The sequence below is a fragment of the Capsicum annuum genome, chromosome 7 (assembly GCF_002878395.1).
Source record: "Capsicum annuum cultivar UCD-10X-F1 chromosome 7, UCD10Xv1.1, whole genome shotgun sequence".
NCBI classification, from domain to species: domain Eukaryota; kingdom Viridiplantae; phylum Streptophyta; class Magnoliopsida; order Solanales; family Solanaceae; genus Capsicum; species Capsicum annuum.
The window spans coordinates 69,782,776-69,807,878 of record NC_061117.1 but is presented as its reverse complement, the minus strand read 5'-3'; the positions used below and the strand labels follow the sequence as shown (position 1 = coordinate 69,807,878).

The window sequence follows — 25,103 nt, the reverse complement described above, 5'->3', positions numbered from 1 at the left end:
TGATGCAGCTGGACTCCTTATCCCACATAACATCCGCGTCCCACCTACCCTCCCACACCCACACCCCCATTCCCGCCACCTTCTTCCCATCTCCAGCGCACTAACTGGCGTCAAGCCACCGACTCTCTCCGGCCCACTCTTCTTGTTTTTTTTGATACTCAAGTCTATCACCAGAAGCCTGTACTGGGTTGAAAGATAATCACTCGGAATGACTTTACAATCCTTACAAAGAACCCCTATCCCTCTTCCTAAGTAGCAGGAAGTCAATCTGAGTCTTGGTTGTTGCGCTTCGGAAGGTACTCAGGTGATCCTCCTTCTTCAGAAAGCCCGAATTCACAACTACTAGCCCAAAGGCCCTTGCAAAATCCAACAGAGCAACCCCCTCACCATTTCTGTCACCGAAACCAAACCCTCCATGCACATCATCATAACCACCCAGAAAAACCCCAATGTGCCCATTGAAGTCCCCCGCTATGACAATCTTCTCCGAGCTAGGCACACTTCTCACCACCTCGTCTAAAGACTCCTAAAAACACGCTTTCACCTCCTCATCCAAGCCCACCTGCGGCGCATAAACGCTACACACATGAAGCGTAAACCCCCTAATGACCAACTTAATCGTCATCAGCCTATCACTGACCCTCTTAACCTCCACCACCTGCCCTCTTAGCTCCTCATCCACTAAGATGCCCACTCCATTACGACGCCTCTCACTGCCTGATACAAGAATAATCATGAATATGGTGCGCGTTGGTCCCGAGACTTGGTGTGTCCAATTGAAGTGTAGAAGAGGCCCAAAACACACCAAAATCAGCCCATAACTTATACTTGATGGGCAGCCCACTCTTTGAAGGCCCTTTTGGTCATTTTAACTTATATCTTGTAATAGCTATATAAAGAACAATGTAGGGTTTTATTTACTTAGTTTATGAATGAAATTGTAAGTCTTACAAGACAAAGACACACAAGTCCTCTTTCCTTAAGGCACCAAAATCGAAATTAGGGCTTAGACAAGTGTAGAATCACTTGTGTTTGCGTTTGCTTGGAAACATTGATGCTTGGGAGGTGGATTCCGATCTTGTGTCTTTGTCAAAGATAGATTTATTATTGTGTGTAGTGTTAAGGGTCCAAGAGTTAGCATTATTGGGTTCTTAACATTATACCTTTATGTGGTCTATCTATCTATCCTTTTTCTTTTGTAATCTCGCATCCGTTTTGTATCTTGTATTGCGAAGCCGTTTTTGTTGTTGTTCTTCTTCTCATTGTTGTTTCATATTGTTGTTAACTAATTTTGTTATTGGCTGCAAAAGGTGTCAAACACCTAGTTATATTGTCCTTCTTGTATTTCATTCTTGAATCCGAGAGTGGTCTTCAAAAGAGTCCTCGATTCTTTGAATTAATGGACTGTTTTTGGAGTGTGTTTGGACTGTTTTGAGCCAATTCCGTGTGTTCCTTGATTTTCTTGTATCACTGCCGGAGTACCACAACTTGTACCCATCCACATCCCTAAAATTCGAAGAGATTAAACTTTATCAATACATAGTCAATAGTGGACATAATAGGAAAATTTCATGAAACTTATTGTGCTTGAATCATTTGAGAACGAAAAAAAAGGCTTCTCTATATTTTAGCTTGTCTTTATATCCCATGGGTATTTATACAAGTGAATCCTAACTAGTTAAGAAAAGACAATCAATTACTATAAAAGGGAATTCTATTCTTATAATTATGCTAGGAAAAGGAAAAAAATAATGTCTCCTAAAATCATGTTATTTATTTAACACAGTCAACAGGGTTCGAGTCACAAACAGAACAATGGTAAAAAGGGCCACTGTTTGGTTCCTAGAAGGGGGTTTGGGCTTTTTACCCTACCCAAAAGATGATGTTCGGCATCTGGTTCCGGCGTATATGAACCTTGTGGTTCTGCTTAATATGTTATTGAAGTTTAAAGAATTATGTTAAAGTTACTAAGTAAGATTATCTCTCTTTCATATGATAAATTAGCAAAACATAGTACATTGGAAAGATATGTGAACTGGATGATAAATCACCGTGGGATGACATTAGGTCCCTTCGTTGGTTAGAAGCAGAAAATTCCACCAAAGTTGCATATAACAGTATCTTTTGCCCTACTGATGACTTGCATATGTTACTTTCATTTCAGCTTAGTGGAGCGCGGAGGCTGGGAGATGCTATTGTCCTTGGTTATCAGCTTCAAAGGATTACTGGAAAAGATATTGCTATCCCTGAATGGTATTCACTTGCTCAAAGTGAACTTAGTTCACGCACTCAATTCCCAAATAAGGAAGTTCCCGATCGTAGCAGTCTTACAAGACAGTTAATTCTTTAACTCCTATCTGTTTGTCTATATGTCAATGTTAATTGTTCTAATATGGCTCCTCCAGATTTAAGTATTCACCTAAATTACTTTGCAGAAGTGATTACTTTGCAATTCTTCATGGAGATCATCAAGGGCTCCCCGATACACTTGGTTTCTTGAAGAGCTTGGCTGAAATAGAGTCCTCAGGTAATCCTCAAAATAATATCAAGCTCCAAACACGCGAACATCTGGCTGCTGCTGCAATGTTCAGTTGGGAGGTATGTCTCATTCAGTGTAAATATATTCTTGCACAGATTTTGGAGATTTGTATGAGATGTCTAGTTTATAAATTTGATAATACTGTAAGAATCATTAGAAGCAACCTTCACGTGATAAATTTTTTAAATAACTCAACAAGACAACAACAACAAACCCAGTGTATTCCCACAAAGTGGGGTCTAGGAAGGGTAAAATGTACGCAGTACATACTGCTACCTCCGAAGAAGTAGAGAGGTTGTTTCCGATAGACCCCCGGCTCAAGATAAAGAAGAGTAAACAAGGTTGCAATGAAACATGAAACAGGATGGATGGCATAACAGAAATAAGAAATAATAAAAATAGAAATAAGAGAAATAAGAGATAAGAGAAATAAGAAATAAGACACCCACACAGTAATACCATACTCACAGGCCAAGGACACCCACCTCTCCCAAACTCTCCTAACTAGCTGCTTCTACCTATGGACACAGTCCTAGGATTACTAACCCAGCTACACAAAAGCTCTCCTAACTACTTGCTACGACTCACCCACACACACTAGAAATGGAGAAAAACTGCTGAATGGAAAGTTTGTAAGTGTGCATCAATATGAATGTAGGGATTCATTACTTATGTTTTTGTTTCACACTTATTTACCAGAGTAATCTTTCTTGCTAATTATAATGTCTTTCAGAAATAAATTGCATGGAAATTTCGATAGGTATATTGGAATTTGTAAGATTACAATAATACCATTGCAGGAAATTTAGCTCGTAATGGTACTTTGTGTAAACATGCTAACAAAATCTAGAAGGCTTGCAAAATTACCAGGTTCGGGCTTAGTTACAAGGAATGTATGCAGCTTATAGCCTTGACATGTATTAGAACCTTGAATATGAGATATCTATGTTTATTGTTTGTTAATGGAGGTCTGCATCACCAACGTTATGTCAAATTGACAGTTTAGATTCTAGATTTTCTCTCTGTTCTTGTCGTGCAGGAAGAAATTTTTGTTTCAAGAGCACCCGGAAGATTGGACGTAATGGGAGGAATTGCCGACTATTCTGGTAGTTTAGTGCTACAGGTAAGGCTCTTTTTTCCTTTTTATATTTCCTTATTTATGCTTGGGAATATTTCATGTGTCAGGACTTTTTGAATGTTCGTCGCCTTGTACAAAAGTTCAAACTCTACCCTTGTATACTTGAATATCTTCACCTATTTCCTCACTAGTGATCTCCGTTATATTTTCTTGCTTAAGATCATCAAATTTTCAAGTGATATACACACCAGCGTTAGAGCCTTCTGGCTCACTATTAAAGTGTGTGTTACTTCTTCTCTTTTTGAATGACTGTGGTGTCGGGGCCCGCTTGTGTGCACCTCGACTACTACACCGAGTACCATATGTTTTTACCTCATATAAAATGTGTTCAATCGAGGAGGTACTAGCTCTGTCCCAATTTATGTGGCACACTTCTTTTTTAATTCATCTTCTATATTTAAGAATAACTTTAAGCCTATTCTCTTAATGAGATGATTTATGGGAGCACAACTGTCCAAGGCTTGAAGGGGAGCCTTGGAGTAACTAGTAAAGTTGTTGCTATGTGACCAGGAGGTCACAGGTTCAAGCCTTGGAAACAGCCGCGTGCAGAAATATAAGGTAAGCCTGCGTACAATAAATCCTTGCGGTCGGGTCCTTCCCCGAACCCTGCGCATAGCGGGAGCTTAGTGCACCGGGCTGCCCTTGTTTACAACAGTCTAAGGCTTGTTTTATAACCACAAGTTTTAAAAGTCTTTTCGTTTTTAATTCCATGCCAAGTCAAATGGTGACACATAAACTGAAACTGACGGAGTACTTTTTAGGCATTGTCATCATGTAATATCGTTGTTGTCAATTTACTATATGTTGTCATCATTTTCTTCTATAGATGCCTACCAGGGAGTCATGCCATGTCGCGATTCAGAGAAACCATCCAAGCAAGCACAAATTGTGGAAACATGCTCAGGCTAGGCAGCCCAAGGAAGGACCCACTGCTGTACTTCAAATTGTATGTATTTTTAATTCTTTGGATATTCTCATTGCATGTGATCTATAGCATTTTTGGTATGCTTTGTCAGGTTTTCTTTAGTATTTTGTCTTGGCTTCTTCACTCCCACTGTTTTATTTTTCCAACTTCTTTGAAATGCTTTTACTTGAGGTGAGGGTCTATTGAAAACAACCTCTCTACCTTTCAAGGTTGGGGTAATGTATGCATATTCACTACCCTACAATGGGTGTGTTGTTGTTGTATGTGATCTGGCACATTATCAGGAAAACACAACCATCATATTTCCTTAAATTGATAGTTTTAAATGTTGTGGATACCTCATAAACTTAAAAGCAAGTTCTACAGAGTGGTGGTTAGACCGGTGTTGTTGTATGAGGCGGAGTGTTGGCCTGTTAAGAAGGCCCACATCCAGAAGATGAAAGTGGCGGAGATGAGAATGCTTCGGTGGATGTGTGGGTGTACTAGGAAAGATAGGATTAGAAATGAGGTTATTCGAGATAAGGTGAGAGTGGCATCGGTGGAAGCCAAATGAGGGAAGCGAGGTTGAGATAGTTTGGTCATTTGATGAGGAGGGGCGCGGATACCCAGTGCGAATGTGTGAGAGGTTGGCTAGGGATGGGTTCAAGCGCGGTAGAGGTAGATCGAAGAAATATTGGAGGGAGGTGTTTAGACAGGACGTGGAGCAGCTCCGGCTTACCGAGGACATGACCCTAGATAGGAAGTTTTGGAGGAGGCGGATTAGGGTAGAAGGTTAGGATGAGTTTAGAATGTTGTATCTTTTGTTGTACTACTTGGTGTATCTTGTATATGATATTATTGGATATGTGGATTTCTATGATATTTTGTCCTTTGTCTATTCCTTGTCTAGATTGTTTTATATTGAGCATTGTTCTATTTTGAGCCGGGGGTCTTTCGGAAACGGCCTCTCTATCTCATTTCTGAGGTAGTGGTATGGACTGCATACATTTATCCTCCCCAGACCCCACTTGGTGGGAATATATTGGGTATGTTGTTGTTGTTGTTGTAAATGCCGTGGGTGCACTTGCTAGTCAATTTTCTGTTAAATAATTGCAAAAACAGAGCTTTACCATCAGGAAGCTGCAAGTTATTATCCTCAGGTATAAAGTCTGAAAGTAGTGTTACATTTCGGTCATGATGAAGCAATTTTCATTTAAGCATGATATTTAATTGATACTTCATATGCTTCATGCCTTCCAATCTCCTCGACGGCCTAGAAGTGTAAGGCCAGTTGTCGCATTTGTTCACCAGTTGGCAATTGGTATGAATATTGTGGAGTAATGCTATATGTTCCTCAGATATGGTTTGAAGATAGGGAGCTAAGTAGCTCGGGTATAGACTGTTACATTGACTCGGGTTATATTACTTTCAATTTTTGGCATGCATCTGACATCCCACACAGGTTCGACAAGGTTTATCAAGGAAAATAGTTACTGTAAAATAGAGCATAGACATTTAACCTTACATAAGCATTTGAGAAGTCAAAACATTCTGTTCAATAATGTACATATCTGGGATAAAAACTCAGGCAAATAAATCATTTTGGCTTGCATAGAGTATTAACCTCTATTGTCATTCGTGTACTTTGAAACTGTTATAGTTGCCAACTACAACATCTAATTTTCTATTTTGCTCATAGGAGCTCGTAGCTTACCTTTAATGAATTCAAATCCCAGGTATCATTTGGCTCAGAATTTGGTAATCGTGGACCAACTTTTGACATGGACCTTTCTGATTTTATGGAGGATGGACGGCCAATTACATATGAGAAAGCATACAATTATTTTGCCCGAGACCCAGCCCAGAAGTGAGTGAACTCTTCTATATTAGTTCTCTTTCTTTTAATAGGATGCCGCCAGTTTGTAACCATGAAGCATCCTCTGTAGGTGGGCAGCATATGTTGCTGGGACAATTCTGGTACTGATTACTGAATTAGGCATCCGTTTTGAGGATAGCATTAGCATTCTGGTAAGCCTTTCCAGTGCCAGTTTTTTCGTTTAAATTTTCTATAGATTGCAGTTAGCTATTTGGCTGAACCTAAGAAGGTTAGTCGATTGTTCAAGTCAATGAAGAATCTTCCCACCGAAGAAAGAAATGCCATCCTTCGATGAGTCAAATTTAGAAATTCATTATGCGGTGTAGGCCACTAGGATCTCCAAACAGAATAAAAACAGTCAAATGTGAAGCAAATTCCCGTTATCTAAACAGGGTGACCTTTCTGTACAAACTAACTACTTTCCAAATTACAGTTGCTATAATCAGTTGGCAGACGTGATAGCTCATTGTATCAGCATAAACAGACGTTCTGAATTGGGTCTTTTTCTTTTTCTTTCAAAAGTTAACTGAATGTAGCTATTACCTTTTCTGTTTTAACATTTCATTAGTTTCAAATTAGGCTTTGGGCCAAATTCACACCCCAAAAGCTAGCTCAAAGGGAGGATGATTTTCCAAGCTTTATAATGAGCCCAGGGTTCTCGTCCTTCACCAATATGGGATTCATTTCATGCATCACCCACTCCTCGATCTGGACATCCTTTATCCGGGATTCCACTGTTTGATTCAGTGCGTGCATATTCACGGACCAGGTGTATTTCCACCCTCCGGAACCTTGGGGGACACATCATATCGTGTCCGGCTCTTGATATCATGTAAAGAAGTAGATTTTGGACCTAAATCACATGTAAAGCAAACTCATGAGGGGAGGAATTTTGAGAACGAAAAAATCAAAATGCAGGATATTACATGGTGATGAATGAAATGAATCCTACATCGATGAAGGACGAAATCTTGGGCTCCTTATCAGGCTTGGGCAATATTGTTCCCTTTGAGCTGCTTTTGGGTGTGAGTTAGGCCCAAAACCTAATTTTTGATGGTATCATAGCAAAACTAGTCCCGATTATTGGGTATCAATGTAGGGCCCCATATAAAATGCACACGCACCAGATGTCCAACCTTGGGTGTGAGAAGGGGTATTGAAGAGTCCCACATCGGATGTAAAAAGAATGGGTGGTCTCCTTGTATGGATTTGGGCAATCCTTCCCAGAAGAGCTAGCTTTTGGGGTTGAGTTAGTTCTATGATCCATTTCGTTACAATTTGGCTGATGTAGTTTGTACCCAAAGGTTAGCCCTTGAGGTGAGGTAGCCCAAATCCATTTAAGAAGACCAATTACCCATCCCACAACCAACAAGGAGTTTTAACACCCAGGATTGGACATATGGAGCATGCATAAATATTATGGAAGTCCAACATTGAGTAAACGAAGAGTCGGGATTGGTCTAGCTAAGATACCATGTGAGAGCAGAGAAATTGAGAGAAAATTCTGTACGTTATTCCCTCAACTTATTGGAGAAAACTCCGCACATGTCCTAAGAAAGGAAAGGTAATCAACCTAATTACATGATTACAGGGAATGAATCACTCTAATTGATCCTTCATGATATTCATAATATTTACAAGATCGTAACATAGTTTAGTTTAACACTTCAATTTATGTCACTCATAATAAATTAATAAGAGGGTCTTTTCGTACAATATAGTATCTTTTTTTCTGTCTTTTGCTTGTTTCATCTGACCAAGCAAGTTTGTTGTGACCTGATTACACAGGTAAGTTCTGGTGTTCCTGAGGGCAAAGGTGTATCTTCTTCTGCTGCTATAGAAGTGGCCAGCATGACTGCTGTTGCTGCTTCTCATGGTACTACACTTATAAGCAGAATACCCTCCTCCCCCACAAAAAAAAAAAGAACAATTTCCCCAATGATTCTGAATTTGTATCAGATGACCACCATTATTACAATACACAAATGTCTGTCACATACCTTGATGATTTATCAGTGGTCATTTTAGGGATTTTGATGATCTCGTATCCTACATTTTTATTCATATTTGTTTTGCATACATATCTTCGTTAATTAATAGTCGCCAGGCGAGTAGCAAAATTCGTGCCATTCATTGTTCTGGTTCCAAATTTATGGAAAAGATTCCAAATTTGGTGGAAGATCTGGCTGATTTGAAATAGAACAATTAACAGTTTCTGGATTTCTTTTTTGTTTAATGGACTGAATTGCACAACCGTCCATTTTGCAGGATTGAACCTTGACCCCCGACATCTGGCTCTGCTTTGCCAAAAGGCATGTACTTCTCTCATTTTTTCCTTCCATATTTTTTCTTTCTGTTGCTTGGATTGGTAAACCTCCATTTCCAGCTCAAGCTTTATTCTCTTCAATAGGTGGAGAATCATATTGTTGGAGCTCCTTGCGGAGTAATGGATCAGATGGCTTCTGCATGTGGAGAGGCCAACAAGCTTCTTGCTATGGTGTGTCAGGTATGCAGCAATTTTGTATGAAATGTGTTCACATTGTTAACAGGACTAACTGTGAGATCAGAATTAGCACTCATTTTTTCTTTTAGCCTGCTGAGGTTCTAGGACTTGTTGACATTCCACCCACCATCCGATTTTGGGGAATTGATTCTGGAATAAGACACAGGTAAAACTTCCCAATGGTATTTTCACTTAGGCATCTCTATCTCCGTCAAAGTTTGTTTTAAATTTAAAGTAAGTCATTACTATCTGCGCATGTCATATTTACTTAGGTCAAATTTATTTATTAAGGAACAAGTTCTTGAATAGATTAACTCAAGCACATTTCTCATGGAGCTGATCAAGAATGTTTTTGCCTTTTTTCCAAGTTTGGAGAAAGAAACCAAATATACTCATATATCCCGTACACAGTAGGTGTTATTTTATTTTTTCTAGTTTTACCATTTTTTAAGAATGGACCAAGCTGACTTCTACCAGGAGTTCTAAAACTAAAACTCACGCTTTCCCACCAATTTAACCAATTAAGCCGGAGTGTAGTTCTGTTCCTCCGCCTAATGACTAACTGATTTCTACCAATGTGTTGGCCTTATGTTCTTATTCTCTCCAAGTACTTACGAGAGTTTGCTGCAGTGTTGGCAGTTCGGACTACAAATCTGTTAGAGTTGGTGCATTTATGGGTAGGAAGATAATAAAGTCCTCTGCTTCTGTGGAGTTGCACTCCTCCTTGTCAAACATTTCCACTCCCCAGCAAATCAACGGGTTGAACCCTGACGATGCTGATGCAGATGGAAGGAATCTTCTTGAAACAGAGGCTTCTCTGGATTACCTTTGCAACCTCTCAGCTCATAGGTTTGTTTATGCATATATAGTTTGTGGTTCTGTCTTTTTTCTCTCCTTTTTCTACTTGCTATGTGTAATATATCTTCTGATTTCAGATATGAGGCTTCTTATGCAACTAGACTTCCAGAGTCTTTATCTGGCCGAGATTTTGTGGAGAAGTATCTTGATCATGATGATTCTGTAACTACAATTGATAAGGAGTGTAATTATGCTGTGAGAGCACCCACTAGGCATCCCATCTATGAGAACTTCCGAGTTAAGGTCCACAATTTGAATTTTCTTTTCAAATCATTTATGTCTGAATAAGGTTTCTGGTTCTTTACGTCTAATACGTTTTATCTCCTGATGCTATTAGATTCCTAATATTCATCATGAACAAATTGACTGACATGTGTATCATTTGCAATCAGGCTTTCAAAGCATTATTATCAGCTGCAGTTTCCAATTATCAACTATCTGCACTTGGAGAGTTGATGTATCAGGTATATGATTTGATTCGTGTCTTTGTTATTGTTCTTGAGTAGATTCTTTTGAATTGGCCTTTGCAGTTGGTACTTGTCACAATGGGGCAGGGCGGTAGGGATGGCAATGGGGCGGGTCGGGTTCAAATAATATTTTTCAATAATAAGGCGGGGCGGGACGGATTGCTGGTCTATGTGGATGTAAACCAAAAAAAACTAGAAAATTGACTTTTTAATACTAAACATGGAGTTACGTGAGCTCAACTATAATACAAAATTATACAATATGCAATTACGGCATAACCAAGCTTAATAGATCTGCTGCCCTTCAACTACAGTAAACTATGAAGAATTATGGTATATTTATGGGATACAGTAGCTTGAAAAATGACGACAGGAAAGGCAAATAACCATATTCCATCCTTAAAAAGATATATGTGAAAAGTTTAAAATATTTTTTAAAAAAATAAAATTTTATATATAAAAGAGCAAATTATATCGGACGGGGCGGGGTGGGTTGAAAATTATGTGGGTTTACTTATAACCGCCCCCGCCCCCGCCCCCGCCCCCGCCCCCGCCCCCTTGCCATCCCTATACTTGTGATCCTTTCTAAAATTTCTCTCGATCTGAATAACCTCTATAGAGGTCTTCTGACCAAGTGTTTCTCATACTGCAGTGTCATTACAGCTACAGTGCATGTGGTCTTGGGTCAAATGGGACAGATAGGCTGGTTAACTTGGTACAAGAAATGCAGCACTCTAAATCATCAGAATCTGAAGGTGGAACTTTGTTTGGGGCAAAGATAACAGGTGGAGGTTCTGGTGGAACAATTTGTGTTATCGGGAGGAACTGTTTAAGAAGCAATGAACAACTTATTGAGGTAGTTTTCTACAGGTTTATTCTTTATACAATTGCCGAGATACTCTTCTTTGGAACACAAGGAGCAGCCTTTTGTTTGTATCGGTTCTTGCCACTCTTTCTATAGTTGTGGCGTTCATGTTTTTTTCTTCTTTTTACTGACTGTAGTGTTTCTATCTGCAGATTCAGCAAAGATACAAAGCTGCCACTGGATTCTTGCCATATGTGTTTGAAGGTTCTTCACCTGGAGCTGCCAAATTTGGTCATCTCCAAATACGCTTTCGACCCTCTTTGACTGAATAATGTGATAAATAATTGAAACAGGACAGAAATAACAGATTCAAAGGCAACGTGCAGGAGTTCAAATTATTGGACATCATTGATTTTTCGTTTTTTTCTGAAAGAACATTCGATTAGGCATTGATCATACAGCATATTTATGCAAGTCAATCTTGTCATCCATGATATAATTTGATTACGCTATTGCTTTTTGCCTCTTTACTATTCTCTTTAATTTCTCCGAAAGTAAAGCATTATCTTGAACAAAATGCACGTTATTACTCAATCAGCTATTTGCCTCTTTATGAAATAACATACTAAGAAAGAGCACGGGATTCAATGAAGTGACACTAAAGTCTCAGGTCAGCTACTGAAATTTACTTTGAGATTTTCCATTAAAAGATTCAGGAATACTAGAGTGTGTTGTAAACGACTATACACTCCAACGCTAATCAAGGACTTCAATCTTACATTGAAAGTACTCCAAGAAATTTTAAATACTCTTTGTAGCATGCATTTTGTGCTTCTATGGTTACCTATGCTTGACCTGTTTCTCCCTCGTAACACGAGCTACCATACTTGGACCGGCGAGGTGATGAAGCACACCCACTTCCCGCTTTGTTCCTGTCAGATATTAGTGACGGCTCTTTTCAACCAAGGAAAGGTCCTTGTACCAAGATCCTAGGAAGAGCTGATTTACATGTCTATGGTGTATAAAGGGAAGAATAACCAACCATGGCAGGTTTCCACGGATGGAACTTTAGCCAGTTAATTTACACATTTCCCCCATCTGAACTACTACAAGCTTGATTTTGGACATTACCAAAATCTCCATCCAAGCTCATTTGTTGGACCTCTTGCGGAGAAAGAATCTTGATGCAGCGGACACAGTTCACGAATTCCCTATAGTATCAAATGATCAATGCAATACATATCAGTACGCCACAAATATGTAGAGAAGGATTATAAAAGCTTAGGCTACTTTTATCAAGTCTCCATGGGATGCATGCACAATGGGATAGAGGTTTTATGGGTATAATTTATAAAGTAGTTCAGTTTGAAGTCGTGGCTTTCAAGTAACTCTTCACCATCAGAAAGGGCATATACTGCTTGCTAGTATAGAAAATGCACACATATTGAAAATCAGATAGAAGCAAAGTTCAAAAGCTTACTCCCAAGGGTCATCGCCAACAAGCAAAACGTCATTCTCATGATCCACATATACAAGCTTCCATCCTATCCTCTGTCTATCCTCCAGTTGTCCTTCTATACCAAATCTACGAGCTAAATCTTGTTTAAGCTCTTCATAGCCCAAGTAACGTGTGATGTCGATCGATCTTCCAACAGCACCACGCTTGTATACCTTTGAGAGCATAGAGGCAAAAAAGTTGGTACACAACTCAAAACAATGTGAAGTAGGACATAGATTTGCCAAGCTAACCTACCTTGGTATATGTCCGCATGCGAGGCATTTGAGGTGGTGGGGCCCAGGCACCTCTATTCATGAAGCTGCCATCATTTATGGTAGAATCAATTGAATTGAAGGCCATATCAGGAACTCCAAATGATTGGGAGACCATTGATGATGAGAGTTCAGGCTGTGCATCCTTGGGGTTCTCATAGCTGGAAAGCATGCCTCCGCCTGATGAGATATTGTTTGAAACATCTTTCCTTGACCCCACCAAGCTATTTGTGATCAAAGAATCAGGCATCATGGATATTCCCAACTGATTGTCCATGTTTGCTCCAAAAGCAACATTGTTTCTAGGATCACCCTGAACTTCTCCATCTTGACTATCTCTAAATACAACTGGTTGAGAACTGAAAGACATCGGGTTAGTTGTCTGCTGCAATTGGACATCATTTTGAGAAAAGCAGACAGAGGTCGCTGAAGATGAACTATCTAAATAATCCATCTGGGGAACTGCAGTATTAAGGTAGGTCTGAGGAGTCAAAAACCCATGGTTCTGGCTCTTAGAGATATTCAATGAGGGCTTCCCATCAGATTTTTGTTGCAAATCTTTAACTAGATTTCTATTAGGGGATATAGCTTCTAATCCACTGGAACTCAGGAGGGGTAGAGAAGACTGGTTTGCTTCATCTGCTGCAACTGTGCCTCGATGGATCCTACCATTCATAATTGGCTGAACCGCATTTTGACAGTTGTTGGTGGATGGTGAGGTGGAACATGATGGGATATCATCCGTAACCACTGACTGGCCTCCACCTGCAGCTCCTGTTAATAAGCTACTGCAGTTTGCAGAAAGCTGATTAGTTGTCGGTGGTAGAACCTGGCCAACTTGACCAGAGAGTTCTGGTAGAATTCCTGGTTGCTGCTGGTGCTGCTGCTGCTGCTGAAGCTTCAGAGGCTGGGCAAAACAAAGATTAGACTGGCTATTATTTGTGGTCACTTGCTGCTGGGCAATTTGTGGCTGGGAAAGAGACGTGGAGGTGGATGTGGTTTGAGGCATATCTAGCATTTGGCTTGTTGCAAGTGACCTGGAAAAGTTCTGTGATACATCTAAGAGCTGCTTCTGCTGATCTTGGATTGGCCCAAGCTGGGATGGTTGTTGAAGTAAAGATTGTTGAGCTAGAAGTGACTGCTGCTGCTGATGCAGCTTCTGCAAAAGCTGCATCTGTAATTGGCTATCAGAGAAATGCAGCGTCTGGTTAAGTGGATCACTCGGCTGGGGTGGCATGAAACTCTGCTGCTGAGTCTGATTCATAATCTGTTGCTGCTGCGGCAGATTCTGAGTAAGGTTCCTCTGCAGCTGATTTTGAAATGATTGTTGATGCTGCAGGACATTCTGAGACTGCACAAGACTGCGCACTTGCAAAAGTTGCGCCTGGACATGGTTTGTAGGCACTGATTGGTTAATTAGGCTCTGTCTTGATTGCTGACTGATATCAGACAACTGTTGCTGCGACTGCATAATGGAGCCTGCTGGGGTCAAAGTGGTAGCTGGTAACTTCTGGAGCTGGTCGAGCTGCTGACCTTGTTGGGTTGGCCTTTGGGAACCAAACTGTAAAGTGTTCTGCAGAGGAAGCTGAGGTGCTGGTAGACCTAACTGACGTGAGAGATCTGCTCCACTTCCTACATTCTGTAGAACAGAACCAGACAAAGAATGCAGGTAGTTTGGCTGCATTGAGTTAGCCAGAGAAGGATTCTGTTGCATGTTCATCCATTGGACTAAGCTCAGGCCTGGAAGACCTTGTGGATCCTTCATGCCAAAGTCATCACCAAGCCATGGCATTGTCCTCTTAAACATGCCATCCAGATCAGAACAATCATCATCTGCAAGAAGTGACACATTCTAAAGATCAGAAATCTAGGATTATAGTTTATAGTTCAATGGTTTTTGGAGGTGAAAGTAATATTCATAAAATGTTCTTTAATTTTTTCTGAGATATTGCTCGCTTTTTTAAATAAGGTCTAGGAATATTTTTCTCTAGTAGAAGCTATTCAAGGAACAGAAGAAAGGAAACCATGACGATTACAGAGAGAAGATGAAAGGACAAAAAGGCATATTTGTCTCCTAAATCTTATTGGACGATCATCCAATGTCCTTTTTTCAGTAAGAGTAATCATTTTCCTTTTTTCTTTAAATTTTTTCTTCTATTTTCCGTGAGAAAGACATCCACTAATTACCAGTTTAACTACGCGGTCACTGTGAGTAAATGGTAAAATCGAAGTTATCTAACTATCTCTCCAAAAAAAAAAAAAAAGAACAGACATAAAAGTCATATTGTGATTGTAATTTGTTCACTACCTGGCATTCCAGGTAACCTTGGCCTCTTTGACCTAAAGAATGGCGGAGTAGGACAGATGAAAAACGGTGCTGTTACTGGTTCAATCTCCCAAATTGATACTCGGTTACGCCTCTCCCCAGCAGTTGACTCATCCCAACCAACCTAATGACAGTTCAAAAGTTTGAAGGTGTCACTACATCCCATGATTAAAGATAGCATACAAGTTATAAGAAACTTTAGCTTATATACCTGCAAGTTACGCCACTGTGAGTTCTTCCACCTCACTGGATCAAGATCACTGATGCCAGTAATTGTGCCCATATACCTTCTAGTTCCTGATTCTTCTGTCTCAAACATCATGCGGAATCGCATGCCAAGCGATACTTGACTGCTATAAGTTGCCTTGTAATACTTAGCCAACGGGATGACAAACTCCGAAGGACTTGCCCTGTTTATATTAGAGGTTTAAGAATTTTAATTACCATGATATAAAATCATCAGACAGATTGATAATTTGCAAAAGGAAACGCATAGGCCTAATAAGAAAGTTAACTCATTGACCTTGGGTTATAAAACACAGTGAATGGGCTGTTGTTTGCAGCTGCATGGGCAGCCGCTGCTAGGATACCAATATGCATGCTATCACTTGATAAAACAGATGACGATAAGTTGGTTGGCTGTCTGTTTGCCCGCCTAATCCCGAGTAGAAGCTGCTGCTTTTCGTCCCTGTCGACATAGATTACAGAACGTCAAGGATGACCAAAACATATGAACAATCAAAGAAGAGAATCCAATAGGTGACTTGGTTCTTTCGAAGCCTCAGAAGTCAGAGGCCTACATGAATCTTACTTTAGTACTCTATTAGTCTATTTTAGTCATCAGGTCATATTTACAATTATAATTTTTTGCGGATGCACAAAAAAGAGATAATAACATTAAGGTGGTATGTCATTGCCAGTATCATTATTATACCTAATAAACAAAACTGAGTCACCAGCAAAGAGCCTCTTCCCACTGACGAAGAGGCTCCACCCAGTCGTTAGCAAATGGCGTTTGGGTTGTCCTGCATCACCAGAGAAAGGTAAGTCTTAGGAAACAAGCCAAATTTTATCTAGCCTCACTTGGAAATTAAATCAATATATAGCAGCTAAACAAATGTACCGCGATAAATATGGCGGAAGGTCCACAAATTATCATGCAAGTCTCTAGCCACAAGTTCTTGAGCAGGTGGTTGCATTGAGTAATCCTGAGAATGAACAAGCAAGCTATCACAAAAAAGATAGAAAACAACCAAAATGTATCAGATGAGAAACATTAATATGCTCTTACCAGAGGAGGGAATATTTTTTCTGCAGCACGCCGAGGGACAGAAAATCCTCCATGTGTGCTTGTATCACTGGCAGTCAAGGTCTTGCAAAAAAATTCTGTTTGTGGTTTATTTGCTTTCATAGACAAATCTGATCTCAATAATGCCTCCTTGTCAAACTGCAAATGACCAAAGGTTAATATAATGAGATCTAAATTCTACCTGAATATGCTATAATCGAGATCCTCCATGACGGAGGCACACCTCACACTACCCCCCACCTCCCTCCTCCTTGTCAAACTGCAAATGACCAAAGGTTAATATAATGAGATCTAAATTCTACCTGAATATGCTATAATCGAGATCCTCCATGACGGAGGCACACCTCACACTACCCCCCACCTCCCTCTTCCTCTTTCTCCCAATAAAAATAAGTCAAGAACATCGCCTTTTAATGTAGACAGAGCGAAGAAGAAACGTACTGAAGGAACTGGCTGCAGTGTCATTTGTGCATAAACTTCATCTGTTTCTGGATCCGCCTAATGACAAAACATACAATCATCATCGTTGAATAGCCAAGGCTTCAAAAGACCAGTTTATACTAAAGCAAGTGAAGTTTGAATGTACGTACATGCAGGGTAACATTGTGAAGGAGACAAACCAACTTTGATGGAAGGTTTGGGTAGTTTGGTATTTGGGCATCTACATCTTTCTTCATAGATGCTGCAACCTGAAAAAGTTTAGTGCAAAAGTAAAACAAATTAGACCCATGAATAACTCGGCATAAGACTATCTTAACCAGACAACCATTCTAGATTCAACACTAGCTAGCTACATGGCATACACTTCAGTTTCAGCACAGAGAAATTCTTGGAAGTAATCAAAATTTGACTTAGAGAAAAGGTAAAGATTCAAAATTGTCCTACTTAACTGAGAATATTCAAGTTTTGTTTACACTAAATACGTTGTTATTGTTTAACAAAACTAACATGGAAGTACATGGAAATAATAGTACTCCTACTAACTTCTCATTTCCTTCCTTTTCTCTATTTGAGTAGCTTTGTCCACCAAGTCTTAGACAATTTGGAAGAAATCAGCTAATCCCTCCGTTTCGAAAAAAAAAGACCTATTTTGACTTGGCACAAAGTTTAAGAAAATAAAAAAGACTTTTGAATCTTATTGCCTTAACTTAAAGTTGTGTTAAATATAACAAAATGCCCTTTAATCTTGTGGTTCTAAACATGCCATGTGAAAATTTTAAATTAAAGTATTGCAAAAAAGGAAAGGGATTATTCTTTTTGAAACGGACTAAAAAGGAAAGTAGGTCATTCTTTTTTTAAAAGAAGGGAGTACCTTTTTCGTCTTTACTGGAATTTAAAGTTTAATCTTCATGATTTTTATCCCACTTTATTAAGCCAACTTTTAAGGTGCATTTTCTTTCTCATCATTAAGGTTTGCGAACTAAATTCTGAAAATTCTTCTCAACTTCTATTTTTTGGGGAATAGGATAAAAAATTGAACCCTTGTTCACTTTAGCGCAGCCATAAAGGTTACATTATTTATTCCCCTTTTTTACTCTTAACAACCCCACTACCTGCTTGTTGGCAACATCATAGTCAAAGATACTAAAGATGATGTTTCCAATCTTTTCATCGTGTTCTTTTTCTAAAACCGTGTGGTAAAATACATAGTGAATGCACGTGCACATGGAAGCATACGCAGAAGCAAACAAAACAAACAACAAATATCAAATTTTGTAGAGTAATTTGTATGGACCCATGTTTTGAAAATTACCTACAAATATTACTTTTATTTCTTTTAGGAGAAAAATATCACTCAACTATCCCTATTTTTCTTAAAATATACTTGATACTTCAAAAACATTTCTTCTCTCCTAGTTGACATGCCATATCATTTCTTTTTTATATATATAATAAATAAATCTATTTAAATTATCAAATTTATTTAACTAAAACTTTATCCTTTTAAAAAAAAATAAACATGTGATATATTTATCATTGAAGAACAATTTAATTACATACTTTAAATTTTATATTTATTTTGTCTTTCTTAAAAAATATATATTTAAATTTTATATTTATTTTGTCTTTCTTAAAAAATATATATATATAAATTATATTTATTCTTTATTCAATATGAGAAAAATTATTATACATGATAAAAATATCAGATAATCACACAACTTAAAGGGAAATAATTCGTCTGATAATGCTATGCACATTACTCAGCCTTGGAGTAACTGGTAAAGTTGCTCCCATGTGACCAGGAGGAGGTCACAGGTTTAAGCCTTGGAAACAGCCTTGGACAGAAATGCAAGGTAAGGCTGCTGCAATACACCCTTGTGGTGGAGCCTTTCTCCGGACACCGCGCATAGCGGTAGCTTTAGTACACCGGACTGCCCTTTATATACTTTTCATAGTTTTTCTAATTTATTTATTTTACTACTTAATAATATTTTTAAAACTGAGTTGGTTTGAGGAGTGACTTCCAAAGCGGAGGTCGCGGTATCGATTTCCCCTTAATGCCTCCTCAATCTAGCTCGTCGCACGGGATTTACCTAGTGCGGTTTATATCTCCTGTGTGATTTATGAGCGATTACACAGTGAGGGATTTACCCAATGCGCACAAAGTGCTCACCACAGAGTGCTCCCCGAAGGAAAGAGGCTGTGGCAGAGGTTGTAGCGACTGCGGGTTTTCCTAGAGTTTCCAAAATATATATATATATATACTTTTTTAAAACTCAAGGTATTTATATGAATTGGTACTAACTTAATATTTTTTAGTTATTCATTTCATATACTAAAGATTCTTAAAATGTAAATGAAATAAAAATGATGGCTTTCGGATTTTCATATACATACTAAATGTACTGTTTTTGAAGGAAAGAAAAATTATTTAGTCATGAAACAAATTAAATTTTTTAAAAAATATTTAAAAAAAATCTATTATTACAAATGAATCTTTAAAATAGTACGTATCCAGTTATCGCTTGTTTTTTGTCGGTTTAGGATGAGAAAAGAATATAAATTGGCATTTAATTATATGATAATACAAAATATAGTATAATAGAAATAAAAATTATATGAAAAAACTAAATAAAAAATAATAAATTTTTGTTTTCTAAAGTTTTTTGCCTATGTTAACTTTGTGGATTTATTTGATTCATTTATAAATTTACTCGGGGAAAATTCGCAAGACGAATTCATTTAATAAGACGTAAGTTTGAATAAATGAATTTGAAGAATTAAATAAGTTTATGATTAAGAAAATAAGATTTTAACAACATGGCATGCCAATTAGGAGAGAAGAAGGTTTTTAAAATGTCAAGTATTTTTTGAGGAAAATAGAAATAATTGAATGATATTCTTGTCTTAAAAAAATAAAAGTGATATTTGAAGGCAATTGCCAAAACATGAGTGACCATCTGTCGAAATTACCCAATTCTGTATAAGCATAAATCTACAGATACTGATACAAGGTTGCATGTTACACCAGAGACACCATAATAGATCGGGGAAAAAAAGGTGTGATCCAAAAGTAAATAAATGAGTCTTACTATTGGATATGAAAAGAACGAAATAAATACAATGTATTCTACCATCAAAATCAACAATTAACACCAATTATTTTACCCATACACGTCAGCAGCCTGACATAAGTAGTACTCCCTCTTCTAAAAAAGAATGACTTTGATACAAAATTTAAAAAAATAAAAAAAAATCTCAGGTCTTAAATTAAAATTATATTAAATATATAAAAAAATTCTTTAATCTTGTGGTCCTAAACATGTCATATAAAAAACTAAAATTAAAATATTACTAAAAAAAAAATCACTTATTTTAAACGAATTAAAAAAAAGAGTAGGTCCCTTTTTTCAAGAGGAGGAGTATAAATATAAGGTGTAGGTGCGCCATATAAAATGTATAAAATTTTGTTCTTTCCGGCACCCGACTATTTCTGCCGACACATTTATGTAATTTAAATCTTAACCTCATAACTTTTACCCACTTAATTAACCACGAAAAAAAATTCTTAGAAGTCACAAAAGGATTTATTTTACTCTTTTTACCCCTTCAAAAGAATTTCCAATCTTTTGCTTCTGGCTTGAATCCAAAATCTTAAGAAAGAAAAACATAGAGGGGTCGTTTGATAGATTGAATGATCAAATGAGAAAAGTAAGAGATATCTCATATAACTAGTTCATCCCAAATAGGATAGTAATTCCACTATTTCAATACAAATTGTGAATTAGTTAAACCTCATAGAGTAAAATTAATTCTAATTCTTATTCGAAATTTTTTTTCCGCACCAAACGACCCGGGACTGGAGTGTTTGCCATCCGACGAATCCCTCTCGTCAAGTCACAAAAGGGTCACAGTTGAATTATTAAAAAAGTACCTGTTCACTGTGACCTTGAGGAAAGTAGACGACGTGGGTCCCAGCAGCCGGTAGGTTCACCAGAGGACCGGCGCAGGCCTGCCATAGTTCTGAGTTTATGCTCTTCTTCTCTACTGCAAAAATAAAAAAATAAAAAAATACCATTCAATTTTTAACACACCCTTTATTTATTTATTTATTATTTTACAACAAATCAAAGTTTTCCAAGAAAAAAGACCCCAAATGTAAAAATGGGTTTGAAAAAATAAAGGAAAACTATTTATTCTCGGTAGATTGAAAAACTATGAAAAAAGTAAAAGAATATTTTTCCAAGAAAAGACTCATTTGTTTTGCTTAGCAACTTTTAACAAACGTGCAAGTGTTTTCATCTTTCTTTCCAAGGAAAAAAACATAGTTTACATGTTATTGAGGAAAAAAAGGACATAATATGACAATAAAAGTAAAAGGAAAAAACAATATTTTCCAGGAAAATTCATTGGAAAGAAAAGCAAAATTAAAGTTTGAAGAAATAGACAAAAGTTGAGAAAGAAAAATAGCTTTGTCTCTTTGATTCCACGATTCTTACAATGCATCTGATTATTACTTTACTTGAGAAAGTATATACGTACCAAAAAATATAATATTTATTATATGTATTATATTTATGATATTGACAGACCTTCGGCAGGATTCCCGTTGGCAGTATGCTGCTGAACTCCGGCACCGTTCGCCGGCGTTTTCATTTTCTCTTGATATCTTTCCAGATAAGAAAAACAAGAAAGAGTACCCAGATATTCTCACCGGAGATTCATCTCATCAAACTCCGGCAACACAAAAAAAATGAGAAACTCAATAGATTTTTTGTACTCTGTATTATGCTCCCTCGAGCTAAGAAATGCAAAAACGAAAACTAGAGTGGTCGCCGGCGGGAATAAGGGGGTAAGTTTTCCAGCGAACAGTGGCCGGGAAACTAGGAAGAAAGAGAAAGAGGAGAGAGGGTGAGGGTGGGGGAAAGACAAAGGAAGCTTTGCAAAAAAAAAGGGGTGTTGAGGATAGCAGAGACCAAATGCTGCAGTTTTACTTTAAATTGCCCCCGCTTCAACTAGACACACACCATCTTCTCTCTGGGTGTGTTTGGTATGATGACATTTTCCTATTTTTCCTTCTATAACTTTGGAAAAATAATTTTTAAATGAACTGATTTTTCTTTGTTAGAATGAAAATGACTTTCCTCATAGGTGAAAAGAAATATTTTTTAAAAAATATTAAGATGGAACTTATAAAAAATTGAAATCAAAATATGAATAAAGTGATTAAAATAGGTCACATATTTAATAAATTATCAAAATAGACTAAACATAATAATTATACCTTTTTAAAAGCGGTTTGATAGCGGATGTGTACAGTAAAAAAGTTTTAGTGAAACGTAATACTCCCTCTGTTTCATAATAAATGAACTGTTGAATTTTGATATACTGATTAAGAAAAAAGCATTAAAGATATAAATTTAACATAACTTTTCATTTTTATCCAAAAAAAAGAAAAAGTTGACCTTGTAATACTTTTTTTAAAAGTTAATTGATTGTCAAATCATAAGGGTAAATTTGAAAAAAAATTCAATGATTCACTTATTTTGAAACACCAATAAATACTCCAACAATTCACTTATTTCGAAACGGATGGAGTAATAATTTATTACGTTTTACAAAACTCTTTTATAAAACGTAATAATTTATTACGTTTTACAAAAATTTTTATAAAACGAAATAATTTATTACGTTTATATGATTTGACATAAAGAAGTGGTTTGATAGTACAGTTTTTAAAAAAAAAATTATAAATTAAAACTTTATATTACAATTTATAAATTATAAATTTTTATTACATTTTTTACCAAAATTTTTTAAAAGTTATTGCTTTGTTTTGTCAAATCAAGTACTATCTAGCTCACTATTTTTTATTTTTTCTTTCATAAATCGTATTAAAAATTTACTTTTTAATAAATATAAAAATAAAAAATACGTAATTATAAATTTATTTTATTAATACGTAATAAAAAATTACATTATTTTTTAAATTTGGTAAGATAAACGTATAATTATTGATGTCATGTCTCATACGAACTGACCGAATGATTAAAATGTGTAGTTAAATATTATGTTTTAGAAAATATATTATATTTTTAATTAGAGGACCACATGCTCATGTAAAGTTAAAATTTAGATAGAAAAATATATATTTTCTATTCACCAATCAAGTATCATAAAATATATTTTCCACTCATTATCTAGAAAAATATTTTTCATGAAAAATATTTTCTATCATACCAAACACACCCTTGTCGCTCACTTTTCTCTATATATGTAAACTTATATTTTGCAATGAAAACTTTTTCAGAAAATGCCCCTTTCCTTTTTCTCTCTCTTTCTTTCTTTTTCTCTGTCTTGCTTTCTTGCTTGGGTGTTCCTTCTTCTTTCTCTCTTTCTTTTTTCCTTTGGGTGGATAAATAATACTCCATCATAAGTACAGTATGTTTTTTTTGAAAAAATATATATTCTGTGTTTGTGGCTATGGCCTAGCAAAGTTGACCATTGAGGTGAAACTTCAAAAGGATGTCTTTTTTTTTCAAGTATCCTCGCAGTTGGCAGTCGTGAGATTAATTTTTTATTTCTCGATCAGCATATTTTGCGGTAGTGAACTGACCACAAAATTTGCTCCATTCATCAAACGTGGGAATTAAACTCCTGACCTCTTACTTAAGGAATATAGCGCTGAACTATTATGCCAACTCTGGTGGTTCAAAAAGGATGTTTAATATGTATGATTAGTGATAAGAATACAGTTGAACTTTTTCTTATATATTTCCTCCGTTTCAAATTATCCGTCTCAAATTGAGATGATATATTGATTAAGAAAAATAATTAATAATATGGTTAGTTTATTATAATACTCCTATTAAATGATGTTTATATTTTAATTTTAAAAAAAAAAGTAATTAATGCAAAGACTAAAATATGAAAAAAAAAATATCTCTTTTTAATTTATAAAAAAAGAAAAATAAAATAAAAAAACTAAATTAAAAAATTTAAGATAAATAATTTGGGACGAAGAAATACCTTATTATTCCTTTTTAGACCTCCTTGTGCAATTGAGGAAAGAAGGAACTTTTTAAAATATGGTCTCACTTTTTGAAAAAAAAAAAAGGAATAGGGAAAAGAATGAAGGACATAATGGCGAATCAACAGTTACCAAAATAAAAATTAAAATAATCAACAAATTGAATAACTTAGTAGCCGTTTGGTCATGAAAATTAAAAAAAATTTTAAGTTGGAGTTGGAGTTGTGTTTGGCCATGTTTTTTTTTTTTTTACTTTTGAAAAACTTTTTTTAAATATGATTTTATGTCCCAATTTTTACAAACTATCAAAATCACCCAACTAAAATTTACCTACTAATGGGAAAAGAACACAATTAACAACTTTTATAAAAATAATTACATATACATGGTCATATTTAATGAATTTCAATTATGACATATATAATATTTACATTAATTGTTGTTTCTCATATTTGAAAATTTTAAATATGGATGTTATATTAACAGATCACTACTTCCTATTTTTTAAATAACAAATATTATCTTTCAAATAAATTTATTTTTTAAAAAATTTATTTAATTTATTTCCTTTATTTTTTGTTCATAAAAAATAGGAAATGATGAGTTATTAAATTTTAGGGTACCGTTAATTTATTTCTTTAATTTTCTTATACATAAAAGATTTTACTGTGTGTGAATAAATTATTTCTATATAAAACATACTTTGCATATTTATGGTATATTATATAATATACCATAAATATATAGATTTGCTTAGTATGTTTCTTTATACTTTGTATATTTATATATGTGTATATGGTATATACATGGTATAAACTTCATATATAACATACTTTGTACATTTATGTTATAAATATAATACTTTATATATTTATGGGTATAAATATAATACTTTGTGTATAAAGATATCAAGTATTATGGTATATCAAGGGAACAGTTGCAATATAAGGTATAAATTTGTTAAATTTGACATATTTTTTTATAAAAAATATGTATCACCGATTTATATTTTTAGCATATATATGGTATAAACTATTTATATTTGAATAGTATAATAAAGATGTACACAATATAATATATATAATCAAATTGAAAATGAGAATAATTTGTGGCAGTGGTAAACTAATCTGCGAC

General features: G+C 36.1%; 2 protein-coding genes across 9 annotated transcripts in view; one reads left to right on the top strand and one right to left on the bottom strand.

Moving 5' to 3' along the window:
• Positions 1 to 11,620, top strand: part of LOC107877950 (L-arabinokinase) — a 32,938-nt gene extending 21,318 nt beyond the window's left edge. For 6 of the 8 annotated variants that reach the window (XM_016724775.2, XM_016724773.2, XM_016724778.2 and 3 more), the window contains 15 exons: positions 2,165 to 2,337; positions 2,436 to 2,598; positions 3,579 to 3,662; positions 4,504 to 4,623; positions 6,318 to 6,448; positions 6,528 to 6,609; positions 8,246 to 8,333; positions 8,726 to 8,769; positions 8,868 to 8,963; positions 9,050 to 9,126; positions 9,591 to 9,809; positions 9,896 to 10,061; positions 10,211 to 10,282; positions 10,938 to 11,141; positions 11,303 to 11,620. In XM_016724775.2, coding sequence (XP_016580261.1) covers positions 2,165 to 2,337; positions 2,436 to 2,598; positions 3,579 to 3,662; positions 4,504 to 4,623; positions 6,318 to 6,448; positions 6,528 to 6,609; positions 8,246 to 8,333; positions 8,726 to 8,769; positions 8,868 to 8,963; positions 9,050 to 9,126; positions 9,591 to 9,809; positions 9,896 to 10,061; positions 10,211 to 10,282; positions 10,938 to 11,141; positions 11,303 to 11,422 — 1,839 coding nt within the window. In that variant the 3' untranslated portion in view covers positions 11,423 to 11,620. The remainder of the gene's footprint in view (positions 1 to 2,164; positions 2,338 to 2,435; positions 2,599 to 3,578; positions 3,663 to 4,503; positions 4,624 to 6,317; positions 6,449 to 6,527; positions 6,610 to 8,245; positions 8,334 to 8,725; positions 8,770 to 8,867; positions 8,964 to 9,049; positions 9,127 to 9,590; positions 9,810 to 9,895; positions 10,062 to 10,210; positions 10,283 to 10,937; positions 11,142 to 11,302) is intronic. The other 2 variants (XM_047393577.1, XM_016724774.2) reach the window with 1 other exon arrangement.
• A 141-nt stretch (positions 11,621 to 11,761) lies between these two features.
• Positions 11,762 to 21,990, bottom strand: LOC107877949 (auxin response factor 19). The gene is made up of 13 exons (XM_016724771.2): positions 21,532 to 21,990; positions 20,874 to 20,986; positions 17,086 to 17,184; positions 16,937 to 16,993; positions 16,478 to 16,633; positions 16,310 to 16,394; positions 16,121 to 16,211; positions 15,710 to 15,874; positions 15,398 to 15,596; positions 15,169 to 15,310; positions 12,844 to 14,693; positions 12,571 to 12,761; positions 11,762 to 12,301 (listed from the first exon to the last, which is right to left on the bottom strand). Exons 1-13 carry the CDS (start codon positions 21,593 to 21,595, stop codon positions 12,172 to 12,174), a joined length of 3,342 nt encoding a protein of 1,113 aa, XP_016580257.2. The 5' UTR covers positions 21,596 to 21,990; the 3' UTR covers positions 11,762 to 12,171.
• Between the last annotated feature and the right edge of the window lie 3,113 nt (positions 21,991 to 25,103).